Source organism: Nelusetta ayraudi, unplaced genomic scaffold (assembly GCF_046127955.1).
Source record: "Nelusetta ayraudi isolate G7.1 ecotype Tasmania unplaced genomic scaffold, CSIRO-AGI_Nayr_v1 ptg000053l, whole genome shotgun sequence".
NCBI lineage: Eukaryota > Metazoa > Chordata > Actinopteri > Tetraodontiformes > Monacanthidae > Nelusetta > Nelusetta ayraudi.
In genome coordinates, this window is record NW_027466103.1 from 2662987 (window position 1) to 2675966 (window position 12980).

Here is a 12980-nt window from a genome sequence, read left to right on the forward strand (position 1 = left end):
CCAACTGCCGTGAGAAATTAATGAGGCTTGGGAGTGGGGGAAGGTGTCCCACACATTGCGTCTCGGTCCCCCTAGACGGGACGTAACACAGAGTTTTCACCGTGACAGCAGGTTGAGCTCCTACCGTTTTACAAGTGACGTCGTCACGTTAGCCTGTTCCATCCCTGCTAAATTCTTTAAAGAACTACCGTTAGTAAACTTTTAAATTATAATACGCTCTACACTATTTGTAATTTCCTGCCCGTGGTTCTATATTGCAACAGTTGACGGCTCATATCAGCAGATAAGCAGCAACAATCTGGGCATTGCGGGTGATTCATAAATATGTCATTTCTTATTAATTAGCCCATAAGTGTTGTACACCAGTGTGACACCAAATGCTTGTTGCTGACAGCAGTGAAGAAATGACACTCTAGTGGTTCTGCACATCAGTATAAATAGAGTGATTCTCTATCATTATGTGGCATCATAGTCACGCCCGACGCACTGATTGCCTGGCCCGTCAACCAATGATTAGGGGGTGGGGTGCTATAAAGACAGGGGTGGAAACAGTTGGCTATTACTGCACTTTGACGCCCCGTCACGTCACTTCCGTTGCCGTCGTCACGTTTCCGTGCGCCTGTCCGCGTCTGCCTCAGGTATGGTTGCCTCTGCCGACTTTGTTTTTCATTGTTTTGGAGTACTGGTTTTAGACTGTGGTTTATTTTTAGGGTCTGACATGTAGTGCGCCGTGGCGCTTTCGGCATGTACCACCTATTGCAACTCCCGGTGAGTCTTTTACTTTCTTTAGTTTTCGTCACTAGCATCTAACAGCTGACCAAACCACTTAATGGCATCGTTTGTTTTTTTTGTAGATACCGCCAAGAAACTTGGCTTTGCCGCTGCACTGACAGCCTCTAAAAACCAGTCAACTTACTGCTGCTTTGCTGATGCCGAAAGTGTCCGATCACGTCGTCTATTAAGACCTGAAATACGCGGCCGTTCGACGTGTGACAGTCGGCGCGTAGTGGCCACTAACCACTTCTAATTGTTTTGTTTGTTTGTTCAATTTTCGTTTGTTGTATTGTTGATTTAATTGTATTTTTGGTTTATTTAAATGTCGATCTAATCCTGATTTGTGTGTGTGTGTGGTGGTGTGAGCTTAACCATTGAGTTCGCATACGCGCTCGTGATCCCTCCTAATTGTTTTCTTTTCTTTTGTGATTCAGAGGCTGAGGTCGACAGGTGTGGACGGGTGGTGGTATCCCTCTTTTTTTTTTTGGTTTTAGTTTGCTGTGTCGTCGCCACCCAATTTTGACTGCCCACTGGGATGTGCACGTGTGATTGGGGTGACTCCCTTGGGCTTCCGTCCCCATCCAACCTGCTCTGCTATATCTCGGTGGCCTCAGCCCTGAACACCATCATCACATCCCGTGAGTCGTCTTGTTTCTGTTGCCCCCCCCCCTCCCCGTGTGGTGTCAGCCTGTCCTGCTTTTGTTTGACCCATCTCTCCCCCCTTATTTGAATCATTGGCCTCCTTTATTTTGAAGATCCTTTCCCTTTTTTTTTTGAGTTTCAGAAGTTGATTCGCTCATTTGCTTTGATATTTATGGTTTAAGTTTCCCCCCCTTGTTCGTACGTTGTTTGTGTCGAACGGTGCTTCCCCCCCCCCCCCTTGTGTCTTTTTGGTCTTGGTAGTTTACTTATAAATTTGTTTTCCTTTTTCTGAGTTTAGTTAATTTAAATTCGTAACTGCCTGGATTCCTTTCTGTCTAGATGCATTTCCTTCAATTATAATAAAGCCTTGTCTGTTTTTTTGCAAACCACGTCTCAGCTCATTTGTACACGAAACCTGTGTGCTTTTCATTATTTTATTTCCTCCACAAACAACTTGAGGTGGCGTTGTCGTCCATATCCTTACCCCTTAACAATAACCCCCTTGCATTCTGTAAACTCATCCACATCATCATCTTCCCCCCCGCTCCCCCCCCACACACTGCTCCTTTGTGTTGCCACAGTTAGTAAAGCTTATGTCTAACTAGGTTGACGGTGACAAAGCCTCCACTGTATAAAAGACCTTCTTCTTCCTTCTCTCTTTGCACTCGCACTGGCATTCATTCGAGCTGTTGCACCTGTTGCATCTGTTCTGTTGGTTGTACTTTGTTTGTGCCTCGGATATCCGATCATTTATTTCATGTTCATTAAATTACTTATTTACTCAGCATTTCTGCATCGGTAGCTTTGCTCTTTTCCACAACAGTTTGGTGTCACGAACAGGATAGCTGGAGACCCGTCAGTGAAACTCTGGGACGTCGACGGCCCGGGACCAGGAACGGAGGAAACTCCTCGTTCCCCCTCTACCTCGAACCAAGCATTCAGAGACGAGAGGATCGGCGTCTAAGAGTGGATCTGATCGGCTTCACGTCTATCCAACGAACCTGGAGAGAAAGTGCTAATCCGGAGATCGGGTGAGAAGTAATTGTTCTTTTTCCAGACATAACAGTGACCAAGGTGTTTTTTCTTGTCGTCCACGAACGGTCCCAGTACAGGACGGAACGCATGCGTTAGTCGTTTCTGTGTGGGTAGGCGGTGATTGTGAATCACTGCAGTCCCAGTACAGAGTGTGCGTTGGCCGGGCCTGTCCCGCTCACCAGATATCCAAGAAGGTTGGTGAGGGCTGAGCGGGCAAAACCTTTGGTGACTAAGTACCGAAGGGGTGAATTTTTTCTCTACCTTTTTGCGCCTGAGTAAAAAAAGGGGGCACAGGGACGCCTGTGCAGCTACAAGTAATAAGTCTAGACAGGGATGGGGAAGAACCAGCGCAAAGTGGCTGCTGCAGTTCCCCAGGGGGGACAAATTGTGGACGACATGCGGAAAAAATACGGTCCAGATTGTCTTGATATGTTGGATGTTTGGGTTGAAAAGTATGGTTTCCCAGAGGGGGGATCACTGAGTATGGAGGAATTGAGAAACCTCCGGGATAAACTGAATATAGCCGAGGGAAAGGTTACAAAAAAGAAAAACCCAAACAGGTGGGAGATTCAAATCATCAAAGATCATGAAAGGTGTTTTTCATTCTGGAAACCTGAAGCAGAGGTCAGGGACAGGAAACAAGTAAAGAAACGTGTGAACAGCGCTGGGCGCTGGAGCACAGGGGTGACAGAGATAACGGCAGAGGGTGCACACACTCACACACACTCCCCAGAGGAGGGAGAAAAGGAGCCACTCACACACGAGCATTCAAATGCACCAAATCGTCTGTATCCTTCTCTTACAGGCCCGAGGGACCCTCTCCTGGACATGCCTGTCTTCCCTCCTCCCGCCTGCCCTCATCCAACGCTACCACCGTACAACCCTGCGCACTCCAGCACCGACGCCGCAGCGTCGCCACGTTCATCAGGACTGCCGTCAACCAAACGGCCAGCCTCATCACTGCTTTCAGACAAGGGCTGCTCCCCCAGATCGCCAAAGCAGTTAACACAAGCTGCTGCGTGGGGATTGAAGATGCCCGGCTGACAGAGGTCCGACGTCATGCAGTGCACGCTGAGAGGCTTCTGCAGGAGGCCAGCGATGCAGAGGACAAGAAGATAAAGCGTGCCTCCCTCACCATGATGAAGCACCTCAGTGACACGGCGAGACGGCCCTACAGGAACAACGACAACCGACGAAGGGCGACTAGCGGAGACAGAGGCGAAAAGGGGGCGTGCCACATCTGCGGCCGAATGGGTCACTGGGCCAGAGAATGCCCTGACAAAGGAAGACACCGCGGGCACAACCATGCCCACCGCAGCCAAGAGAGTGATCGCGAGGACCGGAAAAGAGGATCCAGAGGGGACCAGGACGTGTTTATGTAGCATAATTGTGGCAAAGCACTGTTCCTGCTTTTGTTGTGGTTTGTGGCGTGTGTGAGAGTGATCAGTGAGCAGGGTGCAGTTACCCACTTCTACCAGTGGAGGTCGTGTTCGCCCCGGGGAATAACGCTACAGAGGGCTCTCAAGTGGCTCGTGAGACCTATGTGGAGCGAACCGTCGTAGCGGACGTTAACGTGTGTGTTATCTGTTGTGCTTCCACAGGTGAGAAGGGGAAATGGTTGAAAATAAGAGCAAATGTATGTGTGGCTGTTTCGTAATTGAAGTCTGAGATCGAGGGTATGTGAGTTAAATTTACGTTTTGAATGTATCGTCTCTGAGTGATTACCTAGCAAAGAGGAAACAACGGCTAGCCCGTTGCTAGGTTACCAGGAGGCGGGGTTGACGCTCGGTTACGTTAGTGTTCGTTTAACGTTATGGGATGTTTATTCAGTAGAAATGTGAATATTTAAATGTATACGAGTAAGATTGAATGTGGGAAACGACATGATTAATAAGTTCAAGTCGAAGTCGGGTATGGATCTGTGTTTTGAAATGTAAAAAGTAGATAACGCTCGAGAGGAAGTCTCTCAAGTGGCTCGTGAGACCTATGCGGAGCGAACCGTAGTAGCGGACGTTAACATGTGTGTTGTCTATTGTGCTTCCACAGAAAACCAAAATAAAAGCTTCTAAAGAAACAAAGAAAAACAAAAATAAATGTGTCTTCGCAACATTACCATGCTACATTTACGTTTGACTATCTGCTTTAATATAAAACCACAACAAATGTGTTTTATAATTGCCTTTATATAATCTACAAACGTATTTGTATGATCCAGGGAAAATTCCATGTTTGTTTGCGAAACTCATTGGAAGAATGAAGAAAATCTGTTTGATTGTTATTGTCATGAACATGAATCACAAAACATATATATATTATTATTTTTATTATTATTATTATTATTATTATTATTATTATTATTATTTTTCCATGTGTCACTTTAACAGAGACAACGCCATCTGTAATTACTATGTTTGGTTGCATTTCCCTGGCAGGCAAAGATAGATGGAAGAGACATCCTTCTGGGTGGAAAATGGGACTGGCTTGTCTGTGGATGGTGGAGGCTCGCTGGGCTCATCAATCCGTCCATCCATTCACCTTGTTTGTCTCATCCTGACTGCAGCACGCCACTGTGGAGGCTTGACATAACACACATTAGATTAATAACAGAAAAGGAAAATGTGACTGATGGTGTATTATTTAGTGTGCTTCAGTTATAATTCTCATAATGACTATTTTGCTGGCTTCACACAATATATATAATTGTCCTGTCTTAGTTAAAAGCCCACTCACCACGACAAGATGCAGGCCAAGAGTGGGAACACAAACACAGACCAGAAACGAACAGGACAAATCCAGACAAGACTACAAAAAACACAAACACAAATAACACTAATATCACTTTGACCACTATCTTTTTTCACAAGAACTTTTATTTCTTTACAAATTGAACCTTAGATTGTGTCACAACAAACTAAATAAACCCTTGAAACAGCCAACAAAACATGAAATAACACTTCATCAATATTATAATGAGTATCCTCATAAATGATTTCAAGATAACTTTCAACACTTTCTTACAAATTTTTTTTTACGTCTGCCGTAACGATTTTCAAGTTTTTTTCATGTGAATATTTTAACATTGAACATGTTAACTGAACAGTCAATGTAAAATCCCTTCATTGTTGCTCTGACCTCTTCATCATTTGTGACCTCTTCATCATTGGTGATCTCTACATCATTTGTGAACTCTACATGTACATCAGACACAGTATGGCTGTCACATGGTTCCTGAATCACGAGAAAACTGTCTTCTTCAAAGATCTCTGACACCTCTTATATTTTTTAGAATATGTATGGTCAAAGATTTGATCAAAATCACGTGTGTGTGTGTGTGGGTGTGTGTGTGACTCACTTACCTTTTGTTTGGTAGCCATGCTCTTACCTGATTTGAAGAAACTAAAAATGGTTGGTACAGCTGTTGAAGTTAGGCACTTTCTCTCACCGCGCAAAATGAAAGATTTCTCCTCAAAGTGAAGAGCACACAGCCTGGAGTTGTCATTGGGTGTCCAGTTTTTTCTTCTCACATTTTCCACCCATTTGTGCAACCTTTTTCTGTCCCCAAAAGGAAAGCTGTAAAAAGCAAAACATTCCAAAAAAATTTTTGTGTAATTTTACTTAAAATTGGGTATGCAAACATATTTAACTCATTTAAGCTTGAACACAATGCAGACAGTTGTGCAGAAAGTTTAGTGTTAGCTAAAATATCGGGCACACAGACGTACTTATTATGTATACATTTCTTTCCATTGTAACAGGTCACTACAAGATCTGCAATCCATTACCTAGAATTGGTTTTCCTTAAACTGATGTACAGGATTACTAATCTGACTTTGATGGGCAAATTTGACAACAGAATACAATTATGAAGCACTAAAACACAGGACCACAAAACAATTAAATGCATGATGAAATAATGATATGCTTTGTTAAATGAAATAAAATGGCATTTTCAACTGCCCGGACCTGGGACCTTTCTGTGTGGAGTTTGCATGTTCTCCCTATGTCTGCGTGGGTTCTCTCTGGGTTCTCCGGCTTCCTCCCACACTCCAAAAACATGCACGTGAGGTCAATTGAACATTCTAAATTGTCCGTAGGTGTGCATGTGAGTGTGAATGGTTGTTTGTCTCTATGTGGCCCTGCGATGAACTGGCGACTTGTCCAGGGTGTCACCCTGCCTTCGCCCTAAGACAGCTGGGATAGGCTCCAGCAGACCCCCGTGACCCTGAATAGGAATAAGCGGGTATAGAAGATGAATGAATGAAATCTTTATTGAATGAATGACACATTTTATTTCACTCGTCATTTATGTAATTATTATTTTTTGCTCCATAGCTTTCATGATTCAGCATTACATGTTAAGCGTGATGAATTGCATGAAAAGAGAGAGCACTCACTGATAAATTAACATGGTGTGCTGTTTAATTCCATGAGGACGACAAAATATTTGCAAATTTGTGTTAGCCACACACACACGGACGTAAGTACGTAAAAACGTCAGCGGCATAAAAGTTCCTTACAGTCATTTCATTAATCATTCTAACCGAAATAACGTGGGTCCTTTGCACCCTTTGCCTGTTGATTGGGTGACACAGTTAATTGCAGCACAGGTCGGCATTTTCTCGAACACTGTAGAGAAGCCAAAAGTTGACCGGTCGACAGGTGCAAGAGAAAGGGAGGAACTTTCAAGATCGTTGAGTTTTTATTTTTTATTTTTTAGTTCTGATGAAATAAATAGACCAATCATTTCATTACTTTGTCTGCTTTCCAAAGAGAGTTGCTTCAAAGAATTATCATTTATTATTCAGTGGCACATTGCTCACTTGTTTAATACACAAATAATAGTATATTATTATAATAATACTATTTTATTAATATAATAATAATATTCATCATCATCATCATCATCAAAATTTCCAAACAACAATCGTCAGTTGTTCCGTAAAAAATACATTCATTTCCAGGTTGAATTTCGTACGGTTCGTGACGGTCTCCACACTGACACAACTGCGCATGCTCTATTATCCCATCAATGCGGAAGTCAAAAAGTTTTTGGGAGCCATGCGCTGGGTGAGCAACTTCATTGAAAGGAATGGGACGCCATCTTGGACTCTGGGGGCTTGCCGCACTGTCACGCAGGTTGTGACGTGGAGGGCCGGCGACGCCGACAGGTATGATGTGAATGATTGACAGCTACCATTCGTTCCCGTTAGCGAGAGGATTAAAAACAAACAGACACCATAATGGCATCAGAAAGGAGTTATCCCAGCGGTGCGGAAAAACGGAAGGAAAAGAAAACTGATCAAGAAAAACTTGCAAAGGGGAAAGGTAAGTTATTTGTTTATGTGGGCTGGAGAGGTGGAGGTGAAACGCTGTTTCCCCCCCCCCCCCCCCAAGTTTGTTTATTTGTCCTGCTAGCCAGCTAGCTAGCGTCGGATAAATGTTAGCTGGCTGGCTAATATTTGTTCGTCATGAATCAGCGTTTTTGTTTGTTTTATGAAAGTTGACCATGTCCTGTCAAGTTGGCCTATCCTGCCATGGGAATGAGTGATTGACTCCACACCCGTTTATTCACATTCTAACAGGGAGGGAGGGAGAGCATGTTGTAGTTGTTGTTGTAGTCAGTCCCCTGTTATTGTTCAGTGGAAGTTGTCTCTCACATATTTGACTCTTAATGTTATTTTAGCCTTAACTTAGGATGAATTTACTAAGCTTAGTTTGTATTTTGTAGGCCCTTAATTAGAAATGTGCTACTGTTTTATAATTCAAAGAAATATTTTATGGAAATACTTTATTTGGCATGGTGTTGACTATTTTAGACTATTGTGGCAGTGGGTCATTTATCTTAGTTTTATTACTTTAACTAGTACAGTGTGTAAAGAAATGCCAAAAACTCTTAAAAGTGACAGTTTTGTAATTGGGTAAAAGCTTTAAAGGGACACTGCAATCATAATGTTTAATTTAAAAACAAATACATTTTTAATTTTCCTATATTACTGCAACATCACTGTAATAATAAAATAGGAAAATGCGCTTCTGATCTGTTTTGCTTGATGATCTAATGAGCTTTGTCTCTGCAGGAGCAATTCTAAAATATGTTGGCGCTGCAGACATTGAGCCCGAGGGATCTCCCGAACATCCTGACCAGGAAGCTCCAGGACCAACACATTCCTCAGAACCTCCTTCTGTCCAGGTGAATAATGTGTGTTATTCTTAGTAGCTAAGCTGATAAGTGTGGGACGAAGCTAAGGCAATTAAGCATTATTTTGATTGTTGGTTTGCTTTTTAGTGTTGCACTTGTTGGTTTGTTGGATTTTCTTATTTAAAGTAAGCATTTTTTTTATGAATACTCAATCTGTTGTATTTATTGACATATAGAGGATTCTTTTCCTAGTATTATAGTGTTTTGCTCGCGAGGTGTAATAGATTGTGGAATCTTAGTAGACCTTAGTAGACGCATGCTGCTGAGAGTGGCAGCAATCAGCTCCGATGACAGTGGTGCTTGTAAATAAGGCAAATGCGCCATCTAGTGGGATGCAGCATGTTTATTCGTGTTGGAGCCATGGCAAGTACTACTAACAAAACAAAAGATGCACAGGGTAAAAAAAATAATCATAAACTCAAGCCCAACAAAGATAACAGATGGGCATAACTGTACATAGTAATGATTACTAGTACTTCCAACATTTGTATATTTTACTTTCAACTCGAATTTGAACTATTCATCCCCTTTTTTCAGCAGCCATTAACACTAATAAATTAAATTAAATCAAAACAATAAATTAAAGCTGCAAGCAGCGTTTGCGGGACTGAGCCGCCGTGGCCGACGCGATGCCCGATGACCCCCGATGACGCCTGACCCCTGTCGACGCCCGCAATTGACCCCCGTCCTCTGCCGACGCCCGGCGACATCTGCTGAAAGAAGTCAATGCAAATGATGCAGATTTCTCACCTCCATTTTTTTTTTTTTGAGGATGCTGTCAAATGTAAAATATTGGCCTTGATGAGACAAACACGTAGGTATTTGAATGACGTCTGTAGCACTTTTCTAAAGGAAACTGCAGGCATTTGTGTGTTGACAAAGAGGGAGAAGAGGTCTAATCATCATATGCCTGTGTATGCAAATGATGCATATTTTTGACCTGCATTTTTTTTTAAGTGGCTGTCAAATGTAAAATATAGGTCTTGATGAGACAAACACATGGATGTTTGAATGACGTCTGTAGCACTTTTGTAAAAGAAACTGCAGCCATTTACAGTATAGTGTGTGTGTGTGTGTGTGTGGAAGTAGGGATGTGCGATACCACTATTTTTCCTTTCGATACGATACCAGGTGATACCAAGGCTAGTATCCCGATACCAATACAGATACCAATATGAAAATGATGACTTTTACAACGAAAACTTGTGAATGTTATTATAAAAAATGTATTTTATACCTATGTATAAGAATTAAACAAGCTGCCAAATATCAGACTTTGTTTTAATTTTAATCAGAGAAATCAAATCAACAGGTCAACTGAAAATCTGAGCAAATCTCTCTCAAAAAAGAGAAAATAAGAACAGCTGCTCTCAATTCAATATAATTCTTTTTGGACCAGACAGAGTGGTCTTCAGGTTAGAACTTGACAGAATATGTCTGTCATCTATGAAAAATGTAAATATTCTTGATGTAAAAGGAAGTCTTTTTATGGGAAGTATAACTCACATACCACCACAAATAGACTAAATAGCAACTGTTTTACTTGAAATGTGCCATTTAAGTAATTTAATTATTATGCTTTTCCAACTTAAAAGTGACACTGAATTGTGTTAAGATGATGGCAGGAATGTGAGTTAAATTAACAAATACATATTGTGCTGGGAGGAAACATTTTTATCTAACTAAATAAATAAAATATGTTTTAATGAAAAATTGACAAACATTCTGGTATTTTATGTAAATTTATCTTATCTATGTCTATATGCCTGTGATGGTGGGCACTGGGATGTATTTTCACTCCACCTGGATATTGCCTTTCTCTCTGCAGTGCTGGTTGGAAATTGCGCTAACGTTGACGGGGGGTGGTGGGGGGGGGGGCGGGGGGGGAAGCACGCTATCGCTGTCGCGCTACGGTAACGTGTCGGCAAAGTTAACGTGCCAAGTTTCGTTGCGGGGTGGGGGGACTGGACTCCAAGATGCTCCTGCTGATCACTGCTATGCTGGAGCTGGAGATGTGGCCTGTGATGTCTGCACTGGGAGGAAACTGAAGGCCCTCAAGTCCTGTCTGGTCTGTCGGGCCTCCTACTGTGACTCTCACCTCCAGCCTCATCGTGATGCTGCTCCCCTACAGAGACACAAGCTGGTGGAACCCAGCCAGCAGCTCCAGGAGAACATCTGCCCTCGTCATGATGAGGTGATGAAGATGTTCTGCCGCACTGATCAGAAGATCATCTGTGCTTTATGCTGTATGGATGAACATAAAGGTCATCAGACAGTGTCAGCAGCAGTACAGAGGCCTGGGAGGCAGAGAGAGCTGGAGGAGACCAGGCAGAAGATCCAGCAGAAGATCCAGCACACAGAGGAAGACCTGAAGGGGGTGGAGTCCATCAACGGCTCTGCTGATAAAGCAGTGAAGGACAGCGAGAAGATCCTCACCCAGATGACCCGTCTGCTGGAGAAAAGACGCTCTGAGGTGCAGCAGCAGGTCAGATCCACACAGGGGGCAGCAGTGAGTGGAGTCAAAGAGCTTGAGAAGAAGCTGGAGCAGGAGATGATGGAGCTGAAGAGGAGAGACGCTGAGCTGGAGAAGATCTCACACACACTGGACCACAGCCAGTTTCTCCACAGGTTCTCCTCACTGCCAGCACTCAGTCCGTCTCCAGACTCCTCCAGCCTGGAGATCCGTCCTCTGAGATACTTTGAGGACGTGGCAGCAGCTGTGACCAAGCTGAGAGATGAAATACAGCAAGTTCTGCAGAGTGCACAAACGTCTGTTATTATCTGAGGAGAACAGAAAAGTGACATTCATGGAGGAAGTTCAGTCTTATTGTGATCATCCAGACAGATTCACTGACAAGAAGCAGGTCCTGAGTAGAGAAGGTGTGACTGGACGATGTTACTGGGAGGTTGAGTGGAGAAGGGGGAGTGACTTCTGTGGTTTATTTTAGGGGGTTGGTGTAGCAGTGGCCTACAGGAACATCGGCAGAGCAGGAAGGTCAGAGGAAAGTAGATTTGGATTCAATTGCTGTGTCTCAATTCAGGTTCTGCATCCTTGAAGTGCGCATTTTGAAAGGAAGTTGCGTCATCGCACTGCGCGAAGGCTTGTCCCAATTCCCGAGGGTGTTTAGGACGCTCAAAATGCGCACTCGTAAATACGCACTCGTTTTAGCCGATTCCAAGGATACACCGCTACTATCCTTCGCGTACTTGGGTATCCCATGATGCTTTGCGTGCTGCTGCAAAGCATCGTGGGATCCTGGGAAGTCAGCTGAAATTAGCGGCATGTACTGGTTAAGGCACGACATATAAATCTAAATATTGACGTTTCACATAAAGTATCCAGTTTTTAACGTAGGATTTTATTTATTTGAACATTCAACGGCATCGTTAGATGGCGAACCAATGGTTAGCGTGATACTATAAAAACGTCACTTCCGGGGTTGGCCAGCAGGAGGGAACGGCGGTGACGAAACGAGGAAATACGCCGAAGGCTAGACCGCCCCGAGTGGTTACCGGGGAGGCGGGGTTTGGTCCGTCCTTCTAGGCTGGGAACTCTAAGAATGCTTCTTTCAGACGGAGGACACTCGGTCTCAAGGGTGCAGAACCTGAATTGAGACACAGCAAATGACAAATCCTGGAGTTTATATTGTTACCCAGGTGAATATTGGTTTCGTCACAACAACATCAGTACTCGTGTCTCAGGTCCTCGGTCCTCCAGAGTGGGAGTGTACCTGGACCACAGAGCAGGTCTTCTGTCCTTCTACAGCGTCTCTGGAACCATGGAGCTCCTCCACAGAGTCCAGACCTCCTTCACTCAGCCGCTACATGTTGGACTTTATGTTCCTTCAGGTTCTTCAGCTGAGTTGATGAAAGTGTGACTGAAGTCGTCAGAGAGACTCTGAGCTGAATTCTCACCTTTGATTCTTCTTCTGTCTTCACGTTTGTTACCCAGTGTCTCCAGCTGTCAATCACAGGGTGGGCGGGGCCTGTACGCCACTTCCTGTTGGTGCTCCTGGTGACTGTTGTCCACCTGCTGGATGTTGATGTTCCCTCTAAGCTGCTTGCTTGCGCAATCGCGCACTACTTGCACATTCTCAGCGCACAAGGAAATCTATGTAGCACATAAAATAAAATTCAACAGAAACGTATTAATTAATAATTTTAGAGCTTTTATTAGGCGGCGCACCGCTACGCCTTCGGAATGATGTTTTTTTTTTCTTCCAGCTGCACCGTATGAGTCCAAAAGGCAGAGAAAGTTTCCAGGCTGCAGCACCGCGCTGACATAGATTGCGTAACAAAGTGAAGAGGTGCCACTCCGCTCTATTTTCAC

General features: G+C 43.7%; 1 protein-coding gene across 1 annotated transcript in view; it reads right to left on the minus strand.

The window, feature by feature from the left end:
• Nucleotides 1–2543: 2543 nt before the first annotated feature.
• The window catches only part of LOC142896356 (ribonuclease inhibitor-like), a 268010-nt gene continuing 257573 nt past the window's right edge, over nt 2544–12980 (minus strand). The window contains exon 4 of the mRNA XM_076037954.1: nt 2544–2553. Coding sequence (XP_075894069.1) covers nt 2544–2553 — 10 coding nt within the window. The remainder of the gene's footprint in view (nt 2554–12980) is intronic.